This window comes from Mus caroli, unplaced genomic scaffold (genome assembly GCF_978045245.1).
Source record: "Mus caroli unplaced genomic scaffold, Mus_caroli_1 scaffold_14, whole genome shotgun sequence".
NCBI classification, from domain to species: Eukaryota; Metazoa; Chordata; class Mammalia; order Rodentia; family Muridae; genus Mus; species Mus caroli.
This window is the reverse complement of record NW_028227269.1, coordinates 16864271-16890000: the sequence shown is the minus strand read 5'-3', so window position 1 is coordinate 16890000 and position 25730 is coordinate 16864271. Positions and strand designations below refer to the sequence as shown.

Below are 25730 nucleotides of genomic sequence, written 5' to 3'. Positions count from 1 at the left end.
AACTAGTCTGTACAACCGAGATATAAACACTTTCACTAGATACACATTCAAGGAATACCTAACCAAAAAAAAAAAAAAAGGTCACCCCCACAAATTAGATGTCAGCTTTTTAATAATAGAAATGCTATGATATTTCTCTTAAGTGTCCAGGCTCCATGTCCCCAGGCTTGTAACTTTAGTTGACTGCAGATTATATTGTTTGTGTCGCCTAGCTTTTGTGCAGTTGAGCTATCTTTAGTAAATGCTATTTCAGTGGCACTCAGCCTTCCTAATGCTTCGGACCCTCTAATACAGTTCCTCATGTGTGGAGACCCTGAACCATAATTGTTTAATTGCAACTTCATGACTATAATGTTGCTAGTTATAAATGGTAATGTAAATATCTGAAATGCAGGCTACCTGATAATGGGACTCGGCTCCCCCAAAAGGGATACTGACCCACCGGTTGAGTACCACTGTGCTAGGTTTTTGGTTTGTTGTTGTTGTTTGGGGTTTTTGTTTGTTTGTTTGTTTGTTGGATTTTTGTTGGTTTTTTTGTTGTTGTTTTTCAAGACTGCGTTTCTGTGTGTAGTCCTGGCTGTCCTGGAACTCACTCTGTAGACCAGGCTGGCTTCACTGTGCTAATTTTTAAAAAAAACTCCTGATCCACTTTATCATAACAAGTTTTCAGGATAAGTCCCAATTTTAAGTAGTCTTCAACATTCACAAGTCAGTATTCAAATTAAGATTCCAATTTGAAAATCATCTTTGATTTGACAATAGTCCCTATCTTTAGTATAAAATAACTCCACCTGGGGGAGATGAAGAGCCAGAGGAACATCTCAGAGGGCCATGCTGGATAAAAGCCTGCAGGGCAGAACTGGCACCTACAGCTTGGTGGTGACCCATGCCTGCCATCCCAGCACTAGGAGGCTGACACAGAACAACAGCCAGGGCTATGTTAAATCAAGAGTCCCAAAACTGACAGTCCAAGCCTGACCCTCAAGGATTTATTTTTGGGGGATTTGTTCTAGCAGGGGGAAAATTTTGATGGGCTTTATGAGCTAGGCTCATTTTGTAACCCTGCCCAGGACTTCCTGCTTCAGCCTCCCTGTTGCTAGGATGATGGCATGGGCCATCACACTTGGCTACAAGCCTTTATCTTATTCTCAAAGTTTTTTTTTTTAAGAGAAAAAAAAATCACCCCCATAATATCTACCCACTCACTGAGCCACCTTGAAGCCCTGTCTTACCCTATCTGTCATAAAACCTTAATTTGGATGCTTTTTTCTGCTGCTGAATAAAGTTGATAGCGCTAGCCCTTCAAGGAATATGAATTCTCAAGTCTCAAAAAAAAAAAATGCAGCTTTGTAGTGAGAATTTTAGTTTCTCTTAAAAACCAGTTATGAGAATGTTTTTGTTTTAATCCCAGGTGTGAGATAAGAGGCTGCTTCACAGCAGGTGATTAGGATTTGCCTCATGCACTAGTCGGGGTGTGATCTTTGCCACCTGCAGATAATTTAATTCTGGGGACTCTGGAGTTTGGGTATAAATGGGAAAGTCCCAAGAGGGCCTGTGGTGACTTCTGCTTCCCATTGCCTTTGTTACGGTTTGTCAAGTGTCCCTGAGCAGAGACAAGAGGAAACTGGAGATATCCTGACAACCAAGATTGGACAGCCCCAAGAAACTCAACATTCCTACTGAGCTGGAAGTAGCCTATAGAGGTCACACACACACCTCCCCCCCCCCACTCCTCCACCCCACCCCACCCCCCACTCCCCCACCCCCGTCCTCTATCCTTCTCTCTCTTACCTAGTGAGGGTAGGGGGTGGTTGAAAGGGATCAGGGTAGAATGAGGCTTGGAAGGGAGGTAGAGGTATAAGAACCCAATAAGACAGTTAAAAAACAAACAGCCAGGGGTGGTGGCACATGCCTTTAATCCCAGCACTCAGGAGGCAGAGGCAGGAGGATTTCTGAGTTCGATGCCAACCTGGTCTACAAAGTGAGTTCCAGGACAGCCAGAGCTATACAGAGAAACCCTGTCTCAAAAACAAACAAACACTGCACCAATACTACTTACATATGACTGTACAAAGTTCAAGTACCAAGAACTCATTTCCAAGGTTTTAGTCCAAACAGTTCATACAAAACCATAAAATCCTTTTAGAAAGAAAAAAAACAGAAAATCAAACGTGGTACACAAAATTGCTCAGTGAGCCTGACTGACAAACACATTGTCCCTTTGAGATAGGGTTTCATTTTTTCCTAGGCTAGCTCTGGACTGATTCTTGCTTCTACCTCCTGAGTAGTATGATTTCAGGTGAGGTGTGTACAGAGTCATTTGTGTGATGTGGAGGTTAAACCAGAGCTTCATGCTTGCTAGACAGGCACTCTACCCATGGAGCTACATCACCAGCCTGCGGGTTTTTAGTGTGGCAGAAAACCAGTCATATTTCCCTTCAATTTGGAAAAAAGAAAATTGATGTAATTTCATTGAGAAACGAGTCCTAACATTATTTTGAAAAGATCCATTTCTAGAACTTTTTAACTTTAAATTACCTCTGGAAGACATTTTATGGAATTACCTGCAGTCAATATTCTGGATGTGTGCAAAAGTATCATACCTCATGTGTACTATCTGGTGTGCAGAAGGAACTGAAGTGGATCTCTCCTTCTGAAATACTTACCTCCCTTGGGAGCTCAGAGAAACTGGACCACATGAGAAACTAAACAGAGTTTGAATGAAGAGAATGAATTGGAAAAAAGCTTGATGGAAGTAGCTACAGTCTAAAGTGCCCGAGTTCTGACTTGAATTGACTGGCCCACAGAAGAGACTCCCATCAGTTCTCCAGTTTTACAGTGGCCAGAGACCTTAACTGAAAGCCCATTCCCTAGCCAGGCGTGGTGGCTCACGCCTTTAATCCCAGCACTCCAGAGGCAGAGGCAGGCAGATTTCTGAGTTCGAGGCCAGCCTGGTCTACAAAGTGAGTTCCAGGACAGCCAGGGCTATGCAAAGAAACCCTGTCTCAAAAACCAACAACAAGAGCCGGGCATGGTGGCGCACGCCTTTAATCCCAGCACTCGGGAGGCAGAGGCAGGCGGATTTCTGAGTTCGAGGCCAACCTGGTCTACAAAGTGAGCTCCAGGACAGCCAGGGCTATACAGAGAAACCCTGTCTCGAAAAACCAAAAAAAAAAAAAAAAAACCAACAACAAAAAAGAAATCAGGGAGATTAAAATACTAGTTCTTTTTTTTTTTTAAAGATTTATTTATTTATTATATGTAAGTACACTGTAGCTGTCTTCAGACACTCCAGAAGAGGGCGCCAGATCTTGTTACGGATGGTTGTGAGCCACCATGTGGTTGCTGGGATTTGAACTCTGGACCTTTGGAAGAGCAGTCGGGTGCTCTTACCCACTGAGCCATCTCACCAGCCCAAAATACTAGTTCTTGAAGGAGTCAGGTTCCCAACATACCCACTCACACAGTTCCAGATCAGAGCATCTGATGCCCTCTTCTGGCCTCCAATGGCATCAGTATTGTGGGAGTTTGGGGGGATCCAACTTGGGGTTCAGTGATACACAGAGACATCTGTATGGTATAAGGTTGTTAGCTGTTTGCTGGAGCAGCCCCTCAGCTACCCATCCAGCTCCACCCAGCTCCCTGGAGTGCTCCTGTTCTGCTTCTTCCTTCTGTCCTACCCCAGCTCAAGCCACCAGCTGTTTATCAAAGGTCACATTCCTTTCTCCTACAAAAAAGCTACCAGCATAGTGGATTTTATACACACGCATATATACACATGCTGGCAAGATATGTAAAGGTTTGTCACTTCTACACCTGCCCCAAAAGAGCATTTTCTGAGATTATCATATTAGGAAGTAAACTGTTGTAGGGAAGGTCTTGGAAGGTCATGTTGCCGTCAATCTGAGATATGTCCTGTGCAGTCCTGCTGATGATCGGCTGAGAGTGAGTAGCTGTGGAACTGATGCTATAACCAACTGTATAATATATCTCATCCGTGTGTGTGTGTGTGTGTGTGTGTATGTGTGTGTGTTTATGGTTCCTAGCCCGCTTTTATGTATATGCAGAAGAGCCATATGTTAATATGAGGCAAATATTTGGGTTCAAAGGCATTCTGACAGGATAATGCCAAGAGACAGCTTATTTCCCTCAACTTCTGAATTCTGGGGTTAAGTCATGTGATTTAATTGTCTTCCCCTGGCCCCAGTTTTGCTTGAAGGAATAGAATAAAATCCGTTAGTAAGTCTAATTGTTGCCCAGCAATTTAACCTCCTTTCTCTTCATCCAAGGCAAGTAGCTGTGTCTCTGTCCCTCAGCTTCTTCCCTCTCATCCTGCTTATTGGCGGAGAGCCTTTCATAAATCATAAGACAACACATGCTAGGAGACTGGAAAGACAATTTAAAAAAAAAAAAAAGATTAAGTTTTAGATAACAGGCCCTGAAAAAACAGGTCAGAATCTAGAAGTGGCTTTTATCTTTGACAACAATCAGATGTTTTAAACAGATGTTGGTTTGGTAGTGGTTGTTATGAAATATAAGGCGTCAAGTAGGGGGTTATGTGGTGGGCCCGTGCCAAGGTGTCCCCGAGACAGGTCTGGCGTAAGGGAGGTTTACTTAGGGGAAGGAAGGCGAGTGCACTGGCTGGTTGTGTGTCAACTTGGCACAGCTGGAGTTATCACAGAGAAAGGAGCTTCAGTTGAGGAAATGCCTCCATGAGATCCAACTGTAAGGCATTTTCTCAATTAGTGATCAAGGGGGAAAGGCCCCTTGTGGGTGGGACCATCTCTGGGCTGGTAGTCTTGGTTCTATAAGAGAGCAGGCTGAGCAAGCCAGGGGAGACAAGCCAGTAAAGAACATCCCTCCATGGCCTCTGTATCAGCTCCTGCTTCCTGACCTGCTTGAGTTCCAGTCCTGACTTCCTTGGTGATGAACAGCAGTATGGAAATGTAAGCTGAATAAACCCTTTCCTCCCCAACTTCCTTCTTGGTCATGATGTTTATGCAGGAATAGAAACCCTGACTAAGACAGGGAGTGAGAACATGGAGAAGGGGTAGAGGCAGACAGACGAAAATGGAGCCATGAGAACAAAGAAGGGACAAAGGATAGAAAGAAGAACAGAAAGGGGTAAAGAGAAAGACTGTCAGGGAACAGAAAGAGGAGAGAGCTGGGGTAGACATCTTTTTATATGCCAGGACACTGGCAGATGAGCAGGTAATGATGTAAGCTGTTGCTAGGTCCTTGGGATGAGCCTAGTGGGATTGCCTGTAACTAAACCAATGGTTTTCCTCCCTGTTTAATGCTCAATATATTTATTAAAGTTTACATGTAGAAATTCCTGACTACTAGCAGGTAAGCCCATCCACCTTGTAAAGAACAATTTATTCATAATGGTACGGGATCTGGGGAACATCTAATGATGTAGATTCCATGGCTCAAACAGTGAGCATTCACATTAACACTGCACTGGGAAGCATCACCAGAGATGACCAGGATTTCTTCCTGGAAACATTTAGGATCTAGCCTAGGCAAAAGCATTCAATGTGTATTCAGATGATGCAAGTGTCACAGAGAAATACCCACATAGTAGGGCTTAGGTGTCCCCTAATTCTGATTCTGTGTGATCCTTGTGCAATGTGATATGACAAGTCAGTCACCCTGTTACCAATTAAACATTGTCTGTGTAAGGTGGAGTCCTTGGCATTTGATTACTTTTTCTTTTTTTGTTTTTTGTTTTTCGAGACAGGGTTTCTCTGTGTAGCCCTGGCTGTCCTGGCACATCTGATTACTCTTCGTTGACATTTTACTTGATTCCAGAAAGAATTTAAAAGCATCATTTAAACTTGTTAGTAGGATAATGAGAGCTTTAGTGTAGAATGTGGTTGCCATTTGATTGTTAGTTTCAAGCCCCATTGTTCTATCTTATTTTCGTTTTTTTTTTTTTTTTTTTTTTTTTTTTTTTTCCCCAAGACAGGGTTTCTCTGTATAGCCCTGGCTGCCCTGGAACTCACTCTGTAGACCAGGCTGGCCTCAAAGTCAGAAATCCGCCTGCCTCTGCCTCCCAAGTGCTGGGATTAAAGCCGTGCACCACCACGCCTGGCCTGTCTTAATTTTCATTTTCTAGTTGTGGCCACTCTTCGGCTCACTGGTAATGCAAATGATTTCAAGTCTCACCCTCATTAATGAGTTTTCTTTTTTTTTGTTTTGGGTTTTTTTGTTTTGTTTTGTTTTTTGAGACAGGGTTAATCTCACTGACTTGTTTGTCAGGCTTTGGGGGTTTGCTCCATGCAGGAAGCTGCACCACTTCCCCTCTATAAATGCAATGTTTCCACCAGCGTCGGAAAGGCAGGTGAACTTTCCCTGGAAGTCCAACTGAATTCATTTTCTCTCCCAGATTGCTCCCAGATTTCTTCCCACAAATAGAAAGCACTGATAAAGCAGATACTTAAGAAAGGCCCAGTGTAAGCCGGGCGTGGTGGCCCATGCCTTTAGTCCCAGCACTTGGGAGGCAGAGGCAGGAGGATTTCTGAGTTCGAGGCCAGCTTGGTCTACAGAGTGAGTTCCAGGATAGCCAGAGCTATACAGAGAAACTCTGTCTCGAAAAACCAAAAAAAAAAAAAAAAAAAAAAGAAAGGCCCAGGGCTACCAGCCTACCTTCCTTCCAAGTTGCTGTTCATAAACTAAAAAGAAAACCTGTGAGATGGGCTGGGGAAATGGCCAGTTAACAGCATTGACTGTCCTTTCCAAGAACCAGGGTAGTTCCCAGCATTCACACTGCTACTAACAGTTTCAGAGGATCTGACACCCTCTGCTAGCCTCCATGAACACTGTGCTTGGACACAAAGGCAAAATGCCCACAGACAAAACAAAAATAAAATCCTATCATATTTTTATTGCCTACATATTTTGAAAAGTCTGTGATGGCCAGGCAGTAGTGGCATGCACCTTTAATTCCAGCACTTGGGAGGCAAAAGCAGGCAGATTTCTGAGTTCAAGGCCAGCCTGGTCTACAGAGTGAATTCCAGGACAGCCAGGGCTATGCAGAGAAACCCTGCCTCGGAAAACAAAACAACAACAACAGAAAGAAAAGTCTCTGATGAAACTAGGCAGTCTACAAAGACTGGAAAATCTCTAAATTAAGCGGTTAACCCATACATTCTTACCCATACCCTCCCTTCAGATAGGGATAAGCAAGGTATATGGTAGAACCAGGCTGGCATTGCTTTCACTCTCTAGTGCCGTCAAACTATGAGGATACAGAGGCGACACCATGCTCAGGTATCTGTGAATGTTTAGCTAGAACCCAATACATACAACTCTTGGGGGCCTTTTGGAGGAGGTAGCCAATAGCCCTGGAACTCTCTATTAAAGCCAGACTGGCCTGGGACTCATAGATACTCACCTACCTTTGCCTCCCAAGTGCTAGAATTACAGTCATGTACTACCTCATCCAGCCTCATTAGATGCAACTCCGAGATGACAGTCTTGAACAGCATATTATAGCTCAGGATGTTATGGTCAGTGGTTACTAACATTAGCATAGGCAGTTAGGTCGTGATGATACAGAATATATTGTCAAAAATATATAAATTCGTAAATGAAGGGAGCTAGAGAGATGGCTCAGCAGTTAAAAGCAGTTAAGATGGAGGCTTTTCCAGAGGACCCAAGTTCAATTCCCAGCACCCACATGGCAGCTCACAACTGTAACTCCAGTTGAAGAGAACTCTGACATCCTCACATAAACATGAATGCAGGTAAAACACCACTTCACAACAAGTTAAATTATTTTCTAAAAACGTATTAATGGCCGGGCATGGTGGCACACACCTTTAATCCCAGCACTTGGGAGGCAGAGGCAGGTTGGATTTCTGAGTTTGAGGCCAGCCTAGTCTACAGAGTGAGTTCCAGGACAGCCAAAGCTACACAGAGAAACCCTGTGTCAAAAAACCAACCAACCAACCAACCAAACAAACAAACAAAAAAAAAAAAAAACCAAACAACTCATTAATGAGGGAGAGACTTGAAATCATTTGCATTACCAGTAACAGCTGCAACAGTTAGTACCCCTCCCCACCTTCTGGAAAGGGTCTCTTTGTACAGTCCAGCCTGAGCCTCCCAAGTGACTTATAAGTATGTGCTAACACACCAAGCAAGAAAACTCTTTTTTTTTTTTTTTTTGGTTTTTCGAGACAGGGTTTCTCTGTGTAGCTCTGGCTGTCCTGGAACTCACTTTGTAGACCAGGCTGGCCTCGAACTCAGAAATCCGCCTGCCTCTGCCTCCCGAGTGCTGGGATTAAAGGCGTGCGCCACCACGCCCGGCTTGCAAGAAAACTCTTGACCAACAAGAAACACAGTCATTTCTTCTCTGGGTCCTCATTATCTTCTAATTTATTTCATCAGAAAAACTCCCCCCCCCACACACACACTGTATTCTATCAGAGGATGCTAATTAGAAGCAAAATCACTGCTTAATAAACCTTTCATTCCCAAGTTAGTAATTTTCTTTTTGTGTCTGTGTCCTTGACGATCTAGGGCACTAGGACTGCTTGGTACAGTTGACTGTTCTTCCTCATCAGTATCCTCTGGTCCTAAATTAGGCTGTCCTGATGTACCCAGCCCTCTACATTTGGAAATTCTTGTATGTAGTGGCTCACAGGCAGGTGAGGTTGTGCACTTTTATAGCTAAGAAAGGTGAAGTACCTTTTAAGGTGGCAGCTATAAATTTGTGTGGATAAAAGTTCTCCCTAATACTAGACCAGGCTCTCACCCCTAACAAGCCCTCTAATGAATACATATGAAAGCCAGAGAGCTTGACTTCTAGACTTGTCATATATCCACCACTCGATCAAACCATTCTCACACTCAGTCATCAAATCTAATTTCAAAAAGGGTTAGCAGCTTCTCCCTATTGATTTTCTTAGCTCTAAAGTTGTGGTGCTGCTACACAGGTCTCGGATCTATGAGTAAAATAAATCAATATTCCAAGACTCATGAAGGGGTCCAGAGATCTGGGGGAAAAAAATCACAGATCATGGAGAATAGCTGAAACACAGGGCCTGTGAAAAGACCCTAGGGATAAATTAGAAGCATGCTTAGCAACTAACTCCAGATGGGAAAAAACAAACCCCAAAATGCTAGTAATGCCTGCAGAAATTGAACAATATACACTCTGCGATCCTTGAAAAGCTCCTATTGTTGGGGTAGGATGGTGAGGTGACTCTGTAGCTCAGAGTTTTGCAAGAAAAGGGAGCCAGGTTTGGAGGGTAGGGGGAGCACATCCTGTGACACCACACCACCTTGCCCAGAATGTTACAGCCCCCACTCCCACCCACCCCCCCAGCAGCTGCACTCACTGAATACAATGGACCCTCATTAAAGATTTAAAGTGGACTCATTCCAATTACAGGGCCCTGAAAGTCCTATATCCTTTCTACTAAAAACACCAGGCTGAAAGTTTCAGTTAACTATATACCAAACTGTTAGAAGGCTACAGTGTTTTTCCACAAAGCAAATACTTGCAAAAAAAAAAAAAAAAAAAAAGTTGTGTATGCGTCTTTGACTGTAGATATATGCATGGCCCCTGCCTGTGGGGGTCAGAAAAGGTCAGAGCCATTGGAATGGAGTAATACAGTTTTGAACAGCCACAAAAGTTCTGGGAACCAAACTCAGGTTCTCTCTTAAAAGCAGCAAACGCTCATATTCATTGGTTTATCTCTCCAGTTCCTAAATGCACATTTTTTAAAAAAAATATGGTAACAGATTTCTATCACACTAAATCAACTACCAGGCATGGTGATGTTATACTCTTATGATCCCAGCACATAGGAGGATCAAAAATTTGACGGTAGTTTGAGCTGCATAGACCATGTTTCAAACAAAAACATCCTAACATCTAGTTCTGGTGATATGGGTTTATTGGAATATTTATCTAGAACATATGAGTCCAAGCTTAAACCCTAACACAAGAAAAAGAAAAAAAAAATTTAAATCCCAGTAAGAACAAAGCAAATGTCTACACTAAATTTATTAGCCCTCAATCACCAAAGCCCAGTGCCTCAAACCTTGCAGGTTTTGATTGTTTAATTGCAGTAACATTTGTTCTGGTGACGGTGGAAACAGCAAGCCAGGCTGACCTGAATTCACAACAGTCTGGCGTTTGCTGGAATTATACATGTATGCCACTACATAGGCTGATTTAATATGGGGATCTTTGAGACAATCTTAGCCTGTAGCAGCCCAGGTTGACATGGAACCATATGTAAAACCCAAGCTAAAATAAAATTTGTGGTGAGCTGCCTGCTTCAGCATCCCGTGTGTAAGAATTCTTTTTTTTTTTTTTTTTTTTTTTTTGGCTTTTCGAGACAGGGTTTCTGTGTGTAGTCCTGGCTGTCCTGTAACTCACTTTGTAGACCAGGCTGGCCTCGAACTCAGAAATCCGCCTGCCTCTGCCTCCTGAGTGCTGAGATTAAAGGTGTGTGCTAACATTGCGTGGCTCAAGAATTACTGGCATGAGTTACTACGGCTACCTCAAACCAACTATACTGCAACTTGTAGTAAGGTCTACAAGTGAATTTTACTCAGGTCTCACACCCCACCCCACAATACTTTGTATCCCATGTAAACCCCTAAATTAAAATAAATCTCTCTGCAGTTAGTCAGATAACTCAGTAATTAAGAGCACTTGCTGCTTCTCCAGAGAACCAAGTTCAATTCTCAGAAGCCACATTACGTACTACCTTCTTCTGGCTTCCTCAGGTCTCTCTCACACACACACAAACACACACACACACACCTCAGGTCTCTCAGGTCTCACACACACACTCGTGTTTGTTTGTTTTGTTTTTTTCATCGTTTTGTTTTGTCTGAGGAGCTGGAGAGATGGCTCTGGTTAAGAGCACACCCTGCTCTGGCGGAGATCCCAGCTTTGGTTCCCAGCACACACATGGCTGCTTACCATCTGTAACTGCAGATCTAAAGGAACCAACGCCTCATTAGGCCTCACAGGTACAGCATCATAAACTGCCTCTCTGGCACTTGAACAAACCTTAAGTTTTGCCACAGCATCAGTCTGAACACAACAGTAGTCTTGAGGCAAGACTGATATACTGCAGGAAAATGTTTTAATAATTGCAATATATTCTTATGAGAATGTGTTATTACTACTCTCAAAAAAGGGAGTCTTTTTCTTCTTCTAGAGGCCTCGGCATAAAAAGGTACACATAGCCGGGCGTGGTGGCGCACGCCTTTAATCCCAGCACTCGGGAGGCAGAGGCAGCAGATTTCTAAAAAAAAAAATTAAAAAGTACAACTAGGACCAGGCATGGTGGCATATATTTTTAATCTGTTCTCTGGTGGCAGAGGCAGGTGGATAGCTCTCTTTTGAGTTCAAGACCAACTTATCTACATAGTGAGTTCCAAGTCAGCCAAGATGATGCATGAGACCCTGTCCCAATAATCAGCATTTAAAAATAACCTAAAAATTCTGATCCCAAATTACTTTGTACTTTAAGTTTTATTTTAAAATGGTCTTCCCAATTTTTTTCACTACTTAAAAAAGCACCTCTCCAATTACTTAAGTCATAAACCTTTGAGTACATACATTCTACTAATCATGTTAGAGGAAAACTTGTCTTTTAACCTAGATAAATCTCTTCTAATATGAATAATCAGGGCAAAAGAGTAATCTGAAAACAATTATTTTACACTTAAAGATCTAATTAAATAATATATATAAAATGAACTTTGTGGTTGCCTTAATTAACATTACCTACAGTTGTATTAACTTCCCTGCAAATGATATTTCATTCTTTAAAGCTGGAAAAACTTCTACTGTGCATACACACATTTCCCTTTATCCACTACTGATGTTGGACATCTAGTTTATTTCCATAATTTGTCTATTGTGGATAGGCTACAACAATAATGTTCAAGTGTTTGTGGTCCACTGACTTAGGAGTAAAAATCCAAGAGTGGTACAGAAGGGTCCTATCAAGGACTTTTAGGTCTTTAAGAAATCTTTATATCGACTTCTAACAATACCTAGACTAATTTTATTCTTATCAGCAGTGAAAGGGGCTCCCTTTTGTCTACATCTTCACCAGCAACAAGAGGGGGCAGGGGTGGTCAGAATAGGAACTGAAGGGGTGGCTCAGTGTTTAAGAATACTGGCAGTTCTTGCAGAGGACCCAGGTTCAATTCAATTATCTTTAGCTCCATTTTCTAAGGATGCAATACCCTCTTCTGGGGGTTCCAAGGGTTATATATCAGGTATGCATGTGGCACAAAACATATATCCAGGGGAAACCATAAACACAATATAGAAAATAAAAAGTATTTATGTATTTCTATTTTGTGTGGATGACTGTTTTCCTGCCTGTATGTATGGCACATGAATTCCTGGTTCCCATGGAAACCAGAATAGGTCATTGATTCTCCTGGAGCTGGAGTAAAAGTAACTATGAGCCACCATGTGGATCCTTAAAACTGAACCTGCTAGGCTTGGTGGTGCACACCTTTAGTCCTAGCATTCAGGAGGCAGGAGACAGGTGTTTCTCTGAGTTCAAGGTCACCTTGGTCTACAGAGCAAAGTTCCATAATGGCCAGGACTACAAGGAGAAACCCTGTCTCAATCTAAAAAAATTCAAAAATAACAAGTATTCTTAAGAGCTGACCCGAGCCGGGCGTGGTGGCGCACGCCTTTAATCCCAGCACTCGGGAGGCAGAGGCAGGTGGATTTCTGAGTTCGAGGCCAGCCTGGTCTACAAAGTGAGTTCCAGGACAGCCAGGACTATAGAGAAACCCTGTCTCGAAAAAACCAAAAAAAAAAAAAAAAAAAAAGAGCTGACCCATCTTGGATATTTTCTTAATGACTGCATTCTGACAGACAAAACTTACTGCCATTTTAAAAGTGCAATTTTAAGTTCTAAAAACAAATAGATGCAACACTGACAAATGTGAGCTTTTTGTTTTTTTGAGACAGGTTTCTCTGTATAGTCCTAGCTGGCCTTGAACTTGGAAATCGGCCTGCCTCTGCTTCCCAAGCGCTGGGATTAAAGGCACACATCACTGCTGCCTGGCAAATATGAGCTTTTACAAAAGGGAATTGTCTTTTTCTTGATAAGGTCTAGCTCTGTAGACCAAATTGGCCTCGGAACTCAGAGATCCACCTCCCTTCCATGTTCTGGCATTAAAGGTGTGTACTACCACACCCAGCCTTAAGAGAGTAATTTCAAAAATTAAGAGCTCAAGGGCTTTCAACTGCCTAGTAGCATGAGGCCCTGGGTACAATTCCAGAAATGAAGTTTAGAGAAAAAAAGCCCTCACTGTGGCTTTAAAGCCTATCACACTAAACCCTTATTACTTATACACTTTCCCTTAAGATATTTCTTTCGATCTAGTGTTGGGAGGCCCATAAAGCACAAGGGCAGTGATACCAGAACTTTAGATGTCAAGTTCTCCTAAATGAGTGTACTTGCCTAAGAATGCCCAGGGAGGTCAAGAATGTTGGTTCCCTAGAGCTGGAATTACAGGTAGTTGTCCACATGAGTTCTGGAAACCTAACCAGAATCCTCTGAAAAAAGCAACAAGCACTTTTATCTGCTGAGTCTTGCAATTAAGAATATAAATGTGGGGTAGAGTACAGAGACCAAAGCACACCTTAGAAGCTGCTCTGTCAACCCATTATGTATTGCCTCTCCCAATTTGGGCTGGTGAGTTGGCTCAGCGGTTAAGAGTGCCAACTGCTCTTCCAAAGGTCCTGAGTTCAAATCCCAGCAACCACAACATGGTGGCTCACAACCATCCGTAACAAAATCTGATGCCATCTTCTGGAGTATCTGAAGACAGCTACAGTGTACTTATATATAATAAATATTTTTTTAAAAAAAAGATCTCCCAATTCAAATTCACAAAGTCTCAACTTCTTTATTTGTAATCTAAAGGAGAATGGTCCTGCTAAATGTCTCAGAGGGGTTTTTCCCCCTTTTAGGGGCTCTATGATCAAATGAGCTTTCTAAAATTAAGGCTTGTTTTGAAACCCGTTCTCACCATGAAGCCCAGGCTAGTCAAACCAAAGTGCTGGGATTAAAGGCAGACACAACAATGTCTGGCTATCATCCATTTACACCCCAAGCTTCATTTAAACGCTGTTAAGATTCTTCTGGTTTCCTCAAAAAACAAGTAAGGAGCAGGGAATGTCCACAAGTGAAAGATGTTCTTTCTGTACAAGGCTCTGAGGGAAGGGAAGCAAGAAAGAATGAACAAAAAAAAAAAAAAAAAGGAAGGGCAAAAAGCAGAAGCCAGAGAGCAAGCACAGGGCAACAGCGGATGTAGCCCTGGGCCTTGTGCGTGGTTTACAAGAGGACAGACTTACAATGCTATTTTTTTTTCTTTCTAATCATGTTGCCTTGAAGATCATTTCTCAAATATTTAATATTTAAAAATCACTGACATAAAACCATCATTTTGAATGTAGACAGAGCCCTCACTAAGTGGGTTATCTGAAAACTCGATACTCCTGACGCTCACATAACTGAAGCCCAATTCTAATACCAGCCAAGGCCTCATCATCACATCACTTTATTTCATATGACACCTAACCAGATTATCATTACATCTGAGGAAGATGACCCATGAGGCTATCTGGAGAAATATAGTCCAACTTACAGTGCCAGGCACCTTAGACAAGTGTACCACAATGCAGAAATATGGGTATCACCACTACATGTTACATTAAGAGAAATAGCAAAAAACTTCAAAAAGTAGTAAATTCACCTGTTCCTTAAAATACGGGTATGCAATTGTTACAAAGCCGTAATAAATGGTTTTATAAAATGTAGTTTTATTTTTATGTTACTCTGCTGTTACATAGGGCATAACATTTCCACTAGGCTTTTTTTTGGGGACTACAGTCAATGATTAGCACACACACAATATAGTGGTCCAACTCTCTAAAGAACAATCACTGGACAAACCGGATACCCTCTCCCATGTGCACAAATCTGCATGGAAAAGTACTGAAGTATAGACGTGGACTTGTGGACTTTATTTCTCCTTCCTAGTGTATTAAGAAAGGACATGCATTTTAATTTGCCCAAAGCAATGCTTGTATTCTGGCAGCAACATGCTACTTCTATCACAAGGTAAAGTGAATACCAGAGCTATGAAGGCAGGAGGTGTAAGTGAATTTTTATTGGGAAGGAAGTTGTCAACTTAAACAGCAGCAAATGAAGAATGCATAAGGAAACTCCCTGTTGTCACAGACAGATGTAACCTCCAGAATATGTGACACAGGAGACATTTCAATCTGTGACCCCAAGCCCGGATGCATTAAGCGCTTTCCCATTCAATCTAACACTTCTGGATTCCTACTAAAAAGGAATTTGTAATAAGAGCATGGAAAAGTTGCTTCTGAAAGGAAACCCCCAAGAAGGTTCAGAAAAGGAATGTAGAAATCAAGACGTTATTATTACAATTACTTTAAATTGTAACACACTACATTTTCCATATCTTCGCAGTAATACAAAACACAGTCACTTGAAGGACTGGTTCAGATTACTTAAATACCAATTGTGCTGTCAGTCCTCTACACAAGTGTCTGGAAGTTACTCGTGTTTATATGAAATGAAGCTATTGATACTTTTCTACAGCAGTAACTGCACACCAGGAAGGCGGAGATAACACAAACCAAGGGATGAGTTTTCCCAAAGCTGCAGTGTGAAAAGACTATAAACAGTTGATCCCATACACATGAATGGGCTTCCTTGCTAGAGGAAATCCAAGTGGAATAAGGGATGGAGATGTAAAAAGGTTTTCTTGAGGGGAAGGAGGTTGGTGCCCTGGATGCCTTTAGTTTTCGGCCCCTTCTGCTGCATCACATTCTTCTCCTGCACTGTCTGATGTCCATAACTACAGAAGAAGAAAAAGAGAATTATGTTATTATTTCCATCCAGACATTAAGTCCCTTAAAACACCAATCTTTCAAGCAAGATAATCAAGACTGTCCTTTCTCAAACTGAGAACAATCACCCCTTTAAAACATAGCCTAACAAGACATTTACAATGTCACACAACTGCATATATTCATACATATGTACTGTGGACAGTATCTATCACTCATCTACAGGTTCCTTTTTGAGGTCCTGCTCTGACTGTCCTCAAGAATGGATTATAACATGTAAATCAAATACATACTTCTACCCAAGTTGTTTTGGTCATGGACTTTATCACAGCAATGAAAAGCAGACTGAGACAGTTCCCAATACCACACAAGTAAAGGAATTAAACTGTAATTACAGAATATACAAAGTGCTGAGAATTCCATGTTCTTCAGTCTCAATAGTGAAACACTTTCCTTGAAAACTGTTTAAATATAATTTATGAGACTAATAAAGCAAGAACTATATAAGGAGAAAATCATGGTCTTGTTAACTATTTCCAAGTACACGAAGGAGTAACAGAAAAAGCAACAGAATTACTCTGTACCGACAGAAATTTAAATGGTGGTGTGTGATAAAGGCTACAGACATAGCATGAATATGTGTGCATTAACTGAATGCTAAAACTAGAGTATTCCAAGATGTCTCTAGTTAAGACTGAAAAGAGGAAGCGAAATGTCCACCGTCAATACTAACTGCAATCAGTTCAGAAAACCGTAATTTATCAACACTAAGATGCTACTTGCAACTTAAGAAAATGCAAGCTTGTAGCTGGGCGGTGGTGGCACACGCCTTTAATCCCAGCACTCGGGAGGCGGAGGCTGGCGAATTTCTGAGTTTGAGGCCAGCCTCTGGCCTGGTCTACAAAGTGAGTTCCAGGACAGCCAGGACTATACAGAGATACCCTGTCTCGAAAAACCAAAAAACAAACAAACAAACAACAACAACAACAACAACAAAAAAACCACAAAAGAACAAAACAAAAAAAAAAGGAAAAAGTAGGCGTGGGATGGCAAGATGGCTCAGGGGTAAGAGCATGGACTGCTCTTCCCAAGGTCCTGAGTTCAAATCCCAGCAACCATATGATGGCTCACAACCACCCATAATGAGATCTGACGCCTTCTTCTGGTGCATCTGAAGTCAGCTACAGTGTACTTATGTATAGTAATAAATAAATAAATAAATAAATAAATCTTTGGGCAGAACGGAGTTGACTGGAGTGAGCAGAGGTCCTAAAAATTCAATCCCCAACAACCACACGAAGGCTCACAACCATCTATCTGCACAACTCTCACATACATAAAATAAATAAATAAATAAATCTGAAAGACAGACAGACAGACTAGGATCTAAAACAAAACAAACAAACAAAAAAAACCCCTCACAGTTCCATGTGAGGTTTATTGAGCCGGGAAAAGGACAAGGTGGCGACGGAAAGAGAAGAGGGGCAGAGAGCAAAAAACTAGGCTCTTAGATGATCTTAAATCACCATTAAAGTAAACAGTCCCGAGTCCATGAAGGAGCTTACAGACAATTCATAAGAGCAGCTGTGTGTGGCTCTGCTCTGCTGACATCTAAGAACACCCAGCGCTCTCCTGATTTCCTTTTCCATGAACTCATCATCTGCTCAGGAGAACTGAACAGATATGGAACTTTAAAAACACTGTAATATTAATACCACATAGTGAAAGTGAAAGCTACAGCAGCACAACCAGATGCTGGGAAAACTATTTTTATATAAAAAGGCATCATTCCCTCCTGTTCTCTGTCTTCAGTCTAAGATATTATCCTATCAAATTTACTTGAACACAGAAAATGACTAAGTTCAAGCTTCACCATTTCTCAATTGTTTCCTGCTATACTTTAGTATGAAATGTCCCCACAGGCTTAAGTTAAACTCTCAGCTCCTCATGCTGCACCTTTAGAGAGGTAGGACAATCCTTTAGAGGAGCTATCAAGTTAGGGAAAGCTGGGTCATTGTGGGAGCACCCTTGAAGGACACTGACAGGTGTCTTTTCTATGGCTGCCAGGGGAGATGCAGGCCTTCACCTCATTGAACCTGTCAAGCTGTTCAACACAATGCACCCAAGCTACTCCTGTGGACTGAAACCTTTAAACTCGTGAATCCTAACAAACTCAACATTGTTTTAAAGTTGTCTAATCCGGTTAGTCACAAGGACAGAACACTAATGCATCCTTTACCTACTGCTTAAGAATGAGGAAGAAAAACCAAAGGGAAAGATAAAACAGGCTTTAGCTTACAAGCAGAGGTAAACTTACACATAGGCTTAGCCTGTGTCAGTTCTTTTTGTTTTTGTAAACCTGACAAAAGCCAAAGTCATCTGGACAGAGGGAACCTTAACTGAAGCAATGCCTCCATCAGATTGGCAGCATTTTCTTGATTAATGATTGGCATGAGAGGGCCTAGCTTCACTATGGGAAGGAAGTGTTACCCCTGAGCATGTACTTCTGGGTTATATAAGAAAGCAGACTAAGTAAGTCATGGAAACAACTGAGTAAAAGCAGCACTCCTCGATGGCCTCTGCTTCAGTTCCTGCCCTGACTTCCCTCTTCTTTTGAGATAGGATTTCTTTTTCTGTATAGTCCTGGCTATCCCGGTACTCATTTTATACACCAGGCTGACCTCAACCTCACAGAGATCTTCCTGCCTCTGTCCTACGTGCTGAAATTAAAGGTGTGTACCACCACTGCCCAGCTCCTGACTTCCCTCCATGCTAGAGTGTAAAATCTAAACTAAATTCTTCTCTTCCCAATACTTTTTTAGTCATCACGTTTTCACACTGCAATAGAATGCAAAATAGGAAACCCTCTATCAATATTCAAACACAACAGAAAAAAAGTTAAACCTTTATAGGCACTGACATGCTGCCTGTATATTATGTATGTACAGTGCCCAGGGGAGAGGTTCCTTAGGACAGGAGTCCATTGTGAATCACTATGTGGGCATTGAGACTCAAACCCAGGCCCTCTGAGATAGCAACCAATGTTCCTAACCACTGAATCATCTCTCTAGCCCTCCAAGTAAACTTTTAGTAAAATGAGATTGCAACACATATAGAATCTCTAATTTGTTATATTAATTTATCCAAAGAAAGGAAATACTAGAACTATACAAGCTCTCTACATTAACTGTTACCAACACATTCCACTAAGTCTAAAAGTAATGATAATACTGTGTTCCTACAGTGCATATAAAGGTCTGATAAAATACTTTGTTATCATGAAGACATTTCTCCAAATTTTGTAAGAGACCATAGCTCTAGTCCTACAGTAGTAGTGCACACCTTTAATCCCAGCACTTGGGAGGCAGGGCAAGTGGATCTCTGTGAGTTTAAGCCAGAATGGTCCACAGAGTGATTTCCAGGACAACCAAGGAGGCTACTCAGAGAAACCCTGTCTCAAAAGTGACAATAAAAAAGAGGCTATAGTTTTCCTATAACTGCCCCCCAAAAACAAAATTACTGTTGTTTCTGAAAACAAACATGTTAATAGTGAACAACTCACTGTTAAGTTGTCTCTAAGCAACTGCATGATGAGGGTGCTGTCTTTGTAGGAGTCTTCGTTCAGTGTATCAAGCTCTGCGATGGCCTCATCAAAAGCCTGGTAAAGTTAACAAACATTCCTAGTAAGTATTATACATTCAGTTCAGGAACAGAAGCTAGCCAGTCTGCAATTACAACCGTATACAGCCACATTACACTACAGGGTAACACTATGGAAGTACTCCCTTGGAGACCCAGTTTAAGATTTTGTGAGGGTTCCTCACTTCAAGTCCCACTCCCCTGCCCCCACACCCCAATTTGGGAGAGTTCTAGCCTCACCTTTCCTCACTAAAGCTATACTTGCTCTGCTTCTTAAAAAAAAAGGGGGTGGGGGTGGATGATGAGATGGGAGATGGTTCAGCAGTTAAGAGCACTGACTACTCTTCCAGATGTCCTGAGTTCAATTCTCAGCAACCACAAGGTGGCTCACAACCATCTATAATGATGTCTGATGCCTTCTTCTGGTGTGTCTGAAGACAGCTACATTGTATTCATATACATAAAATAGTCTTTTTCAAAAAAAAGAAAAGAAAAGAAAAAAAAGAGCCGGGCGTGGTGGCGCACGCCTTTAATCCCAGCACTCGGGAGGCAGAGGCAGGCGGATTTCTGAGTTCGAGGCCAGCCTGGTCTACAAAGTGAGTTCCAGGACAGCCAGGGCTATACAGAGAAACCCTGTCTCGAAAAACCAAAAAAAAAAATAGTCTTTTTTTCTTTTTTGGTTTTTCGAGACAGGGTTTCTCTGTGCAGTCCTGGCTGTCCTGGAACTCACTCTGTAGACCAGGCTGGCCTCTGCCTCCCAAGTGCTGCTCCCAAGGCATGCGGCACCACTGCCCAGCTAAAATAATTTTTTAAAAAAGATTTATTTATTTATCATAAGTAAGTACACTGTAGCTGTCTTCAGACACTCCAGAAGAAGGCGTCAGATCTCATTAAGGATGGTTGTGAGCCACCATGTGGTTGCTCGGACTTGAACTCAGGACCTTTGGAAGAGCGGTCAGTGCTCTTACCCGCTGAGCCATCTCACCAGCCCTAAAATAAATAATCTTAAAAAAAAAAATTTAGCACCAGCCTGGTCTACAAAATGAGTTACAGGACAGCCAGGGCTATACAGAGAAACCCTGTCTCGAAAAACCAAAAAAATTATATAACCTGAAACTCACTCTAAATATTTACAAACATTTGTTGGTTGTATCACAATATACACAGTACATTAAACAACACTTAATATAATTCTTACAAGAACTGGTGTAGTTTGCGGGGTAGGGATGGAGGAGAGTCACTAATAAAGAAGCTGTCTAACACACATATGAAAATGGCCTCCTTTGAGCATCCAAATACTTAAAAATTAATATACTTAGTTTCTAAAACATTCTCATAAAAAGAGGGATGAACCCAACAGCAATCTTACCGTTTTAGCCAGTGTGCAGGCAAGCTCTGGATTATTAAGGATCTCATAGTAAAATACAGAAAAGTTAAGAGCCAGCCCCAGGCGGATCGGATGCGTAGGCTGCATCTCTTTCTTGCTTATATCAAATGCCTCTTGGTAGGCTCCTTGGGAATTTTCTATCGTTTCTGTGAGTTGAAAAAGGGAAAAAAAGTTAAGCACAACAGCCAAAGCATCTATCCAATATGTAGCATGCTAACAACTTCAACATAGCTATCTGGCTATGAGTCGTTCTGATCAGCACAGCTCCAGTATACTTCAACAAAAACCTATTGAGACCAGTAAGACAGCACAAGTTTGATCCTTGGAACCCACATGGTAGATGTCCTCTGATCCCTACATGTGTGCTATGGCATTCAGGCACACACATACTAAAAAAAAGTAAATATTCTGTGTGAAGTCCTGGTTTCAAGCTCTAGCACACATACCCTACACAAATAACCAACAACATCCTATTTCTATATTCTACATATAATTTTATTAGAAATATAGAAGTGTTATGTAAGGAATTAGAATTACATAGAATTACAGCTATAATTGTAACAAACTCCTAAAGCATGAAAGATTAAGGCTGCTTGTAATATAAAAGTATTATTAGAGTTCACCATGAGCCCAACTTTGTTGAAGATAAATTCATTTCTTTCTTTCTTTCTTTTTTTTGAGGCAGGGTCTCACTATATAGTCCAGGTTGTTCTGACAATTCTGCTCCAGCTTCCTAGATGCTGCAGTGTTTCCATTTTTCAGAAATACAAAGTAATATTCAATTTCCTTTATATAATACTTCTTTTTTGAGACAGGGTATCTCTTCATATCTCTGGCTATCATAAATCTCATCATACAGACCAGGCTGGCCTTGAACTCACAGAGATACACCTGTCTGCCTCGCAAGTTCTAGGACCAAGGATGTGTACCACCACAAGTATTCATTTTGAAGACATTATTTATTATTTTCTTTGGTGTAGCTGGAGAAATATCTCAGTGGTTAAGACACGGGTGGTTTTCCAAGGCCACACAGCAGCTCAACCATCTGTAAACTAGTTCCAGGGCCTCCAAAGGCACCAGGCACCCATAGGTGTAGACATACACGCAAGCAAAACATGTATACACAGAAAAAAAAAATTAAAAATTTAAATACCATTTGTTTATTCTTTTAAATTTTCATACATTTAGACAATTTAATCATATCCACCCACCATCATCCTCTCCAAAATACTCTTAGTGCCCCTACCCCATCATCCCCATGGCTTTGTTTTGGTTGTACTTAATATCCCTCCCTATCTAATTAAGAGTTGCCATATAGGCACAGGTGTGGGGGCATCCACTGGGACAAGACACATAATTTTTTATTTTTAAGTTACAAAGAACCTGCAAACTACCTACAGACTACTACCCTACATGTGGCTAATTATCCTGTTATGGTTTGAATATGAAATACTCTCTAAGGCACGTGTTAAAGATAGGGTTCAAAGTTTGTATGGCTTTTAAGAACTACAAACTTAGTGTACTGATCAGACCAATGGATCAGTCCTTTGATAAGGGTATTATCAGGATGTGATGAAATCCAGGAGGCAGGGGCTAGTTAAAGGAAACAGGCCAAAGGAGTATTTCCTGAAAAGATATACGTTGTCTCTAGATCCCCACCCTCTTGCTTCTTGGCTGCAATTAAATGAGCAATTCCTGTCAAGTTCTGCCTACTTCAGGGTCCACACTAACAGAATTATCTAATGAACCAATCCTTTGAAGCCAATGTAATTCTCTCCTTTCAAGCTATCTTTCTCGGGTTATTTTGTCACAGTGACAAGTGACTACCCATTCCCACTTCTTTTTATGTATTCTGGATTTACCTGTGGGTCAAATATACTTACGTTTTCGATCATCGCCACAAGCTACTTCAGCAAGATACCGGAAATAATCTCCCTTCATTTTCAGATAGAAGACCTTACTCTCTGGATTAGTTGCATTGGCTATTAAATACTTATCCAACAATTCCTAAAAATAAACAAATAAATAAATAAACAAAACAAAAACTAGTAAAATGCCATTTAATCACAGACAACAACTTATACTTCTTTCTGCCTATCATTCAAACCTGGATCTGAAATATGGTTTCAGGGTTAGGTTGTTATACTAGCTTCCCCAGTGGGCCTTAAATGATTCAGCCCATGGTTTATATAGCAAAAAACTTAGATAACAGCAAATACTGTTGTTAGAAGAAGCTTGTCCAGTCAGTAGTCTATTTACCCAATATTAACTGATACCTGCTTAGTTTGGTGCCATAAACCTGTGTTTGAGAAACACATTAAAAAGCCTGAAATAAGGTTCATGCTGCCCTCAAGAAGTGCTCAGTCTTTTTTTTTTTTTTTGAAGTGCTCAGTCTTAAGGTAAGCACATCATGAACTACACACCCACACGTTTTGAAAGATGAATGAGATGTTATAAAAGTTAGCTCTTTGGGGGGGTGGGGCGCTGGAGAAATGGCTCAGTGGTTAAGAACAAACACTGACTGCTTGTCCAGAGGTCCTGAGTTCAATTCCCAGCAACCACATGGCAACTCACAACCATCTGTAATAGGATCTGATGCCCTCTTCTGCTTTGTCTGAAGAAAGCGACAGAGTACTCACGTACATAATAAAATAAATCTTAAAAAACCCGGCCCTGAGATAGCCTCTAGGTTAGGAAAGGTGGCAGGGGAAGGTGATCTGAGGACAGGCAGGGAGATAGAGGAGAGAAGCAGGTAGAAGAGGGTCAAGCTGAAAGTGATATAAAGAAACCTGAAGAGGCACTTTGTATGAATGGATAAAGCTGCTCCCCAAAAACCCATATTTATTACCTAAAAACTCCATCCAGAACCAGGGATGGATGGAGCACCTCCCTACTCATAGAGCTTTCAAACCACTATTCTATCACTGCTGTTACTGGAATTGGATACCCTCAGCACTAGAGAGTAAGACTCTACTGCTAGAGATAGTAAATGCTCTAGTCAGCTTTTTTTGGGGGGGTGGGGGGCGGTAACAGGGAAGAGGAACCTCAATTGAGAAAACGTCTCCAATAATTTGTACTCTATGAATGCCTGTGGGGCAATCTTAATGATTGATGTGGTAGGGCCTGGCTCACCAAGGGCAGCACCAACACTAGCCAGGTAGCGAGGGGTTATATAAAAAAATCAAATAGAGCAAACTATGAAAAGTAAGCCAATAAACAGTGTCCCTCTATGGTCTCTGCTCCACTTCCTGCCTCTGGGTTCATTCCCTGAGTTCCTGCCCTGATGGAGTGTGATCTGGGAGTTTTAAGCAGAAAGAAACCTTTTTGTCCCCACAGAAAGTTGTTGGGGTTTTTTTTTTTAAAGATTTATTTTATTTGTTATATATAAGTACACTGTAGCTGTCTTCAGACACACCAGAAGAGGGTGTCAGATCTCATTACGGATGGTTGTGAGCCATCATGTGGTTTGGTTGCTGGGATTTGAACTCAAGAGCAGTCAAGTGCTCTTAACCGCTGATCCATCTCTCCAGCCCCCCCCCCCCCCCGTTTTAATTGGTGTTTTATCAAGGCAACAGAACCCAGGTAGCACACATAGAGCAATCAAACTGGGCTGGAATATTTCCACCTGTCTGGTTTTCAGTGTTAAAAGGGCTATGCTGACTGAAGAGAAATCTGTCATCCACCAGTATTACAACTATGCTCCCTGCCTGCTATGCCACTGGACAGCAGGGCTAGAGTCCCCACTGCCGCCCTAGTGTTACATCCACTACAGGAGTAACCAAAGAATTAAGTCTAGCTCCACAGTAGGGGAGTCATTTATCTGGTGCTATAAACCTGGTCCATATCCTATAGCTGGGGAAGTCACAGGACCTAGTGAGGAAGCTAGAGCAGTTCTGATAAAAGGACATGATGTACCTGTCAAACTGCCTTCCAAATAATTACTTTTATTTCCATACAGTATTACTGCTATCACCCAGAGTACAGAATCAAAACTGGTCAAAGTACTGAGAATAAGTGAGTTAAATGTTCATCTATAAACAATATCTACATTACTCACTCCAAAGCTCAGGGAATATGACAGATGGCCATATGAAGAAAGTAGAAGCCAGAGGATAGGGTGGTGGAGATGTTGTGAAATGCTGGCTTCACCTGTATAAGATCTTGTATAAGATAAGATACCATCAATATCTTGTTATGGATAGGGGAAGGGACTTATGGGGCCTTATCCCTTTCTTATTTATAATCAATTAACAATTGGGAGAGAGACTCATAAAGCCCCAATTCTCAAGGATCTGTAGATAGTTAATAGCTACTAAGGGGAGAGATACTGGTAAGGCATTCAAGCAAACCCAATGAAGCTCATTGGATCATCAAACAAAACAAAAAACACGGGGTTGGGGGAGAGCGGGGGGACGCACTTGCAGGGATGATGAAGGCCCAGCAATTAAGAACACACATAATGCTTTCGAATAGGACTAGAGATCAGGTGCGGGCACCCACCCACATCAGACAGTTTAGAACTAACTCTACCTCCGGGGAAATCCATTGTCTCTGGACTTGAGCACCTTCACTCGCATGCACAAAGCTCTATATACAAACAAATAAGGAATTTTTTTCAAAGGGGGGACAATTAGAAGAAGAGGACGAATGGAAGGAGACAAGTGAAGGTGGTATGGACTGGTGAATATCATCAAAACACATGGCATGCAAATATGAAGATAGCATAATAAAATTAAATGAACATATTACACCTCCCCCCCCCCTTTTTAAATTTATTTATTTATTTAATTTGCTTTTTCGAGACAGGGT

The 25730-nt window shown here is 41.6% G+C and overlaps 1 protein-coding gene across 1 annotated transcript in view; it reads right to left on the bottom strand.

Annotated features, from left to right (window-relative positions):
* Positions 1–14816: 14816 nt before the first annotated feature.
* Positions 14817–25730, bottom strand: part of Ywhaq (tyrosine 3-monooxygenase/tryptophan 5-monooxygenase activation protein theta) — a 31626-nt gene continuing 20712 nt past the window's right edge. The window contains exons 3-6 of the mRNA XM_021179060.3: positions 22805–22928; positions 20904–21067; positions 19458–19553; positions 14817–15903 (exon numbers count right to left, since the gene is read on the bottom strand). Coding sequence (XP_021034719.1) covers positions 15844–15903; positions 19458–19553; positions 20904–21067; positions 22805–22928 — 444 coding nt within the window. The 3' untranslated portion in view covers positions 14817–15843. The remainder of the gene's footprint in view (positions 15904–19457; positions 19554–20903; positions 21068–22804; positions 22929–25730) is intronic.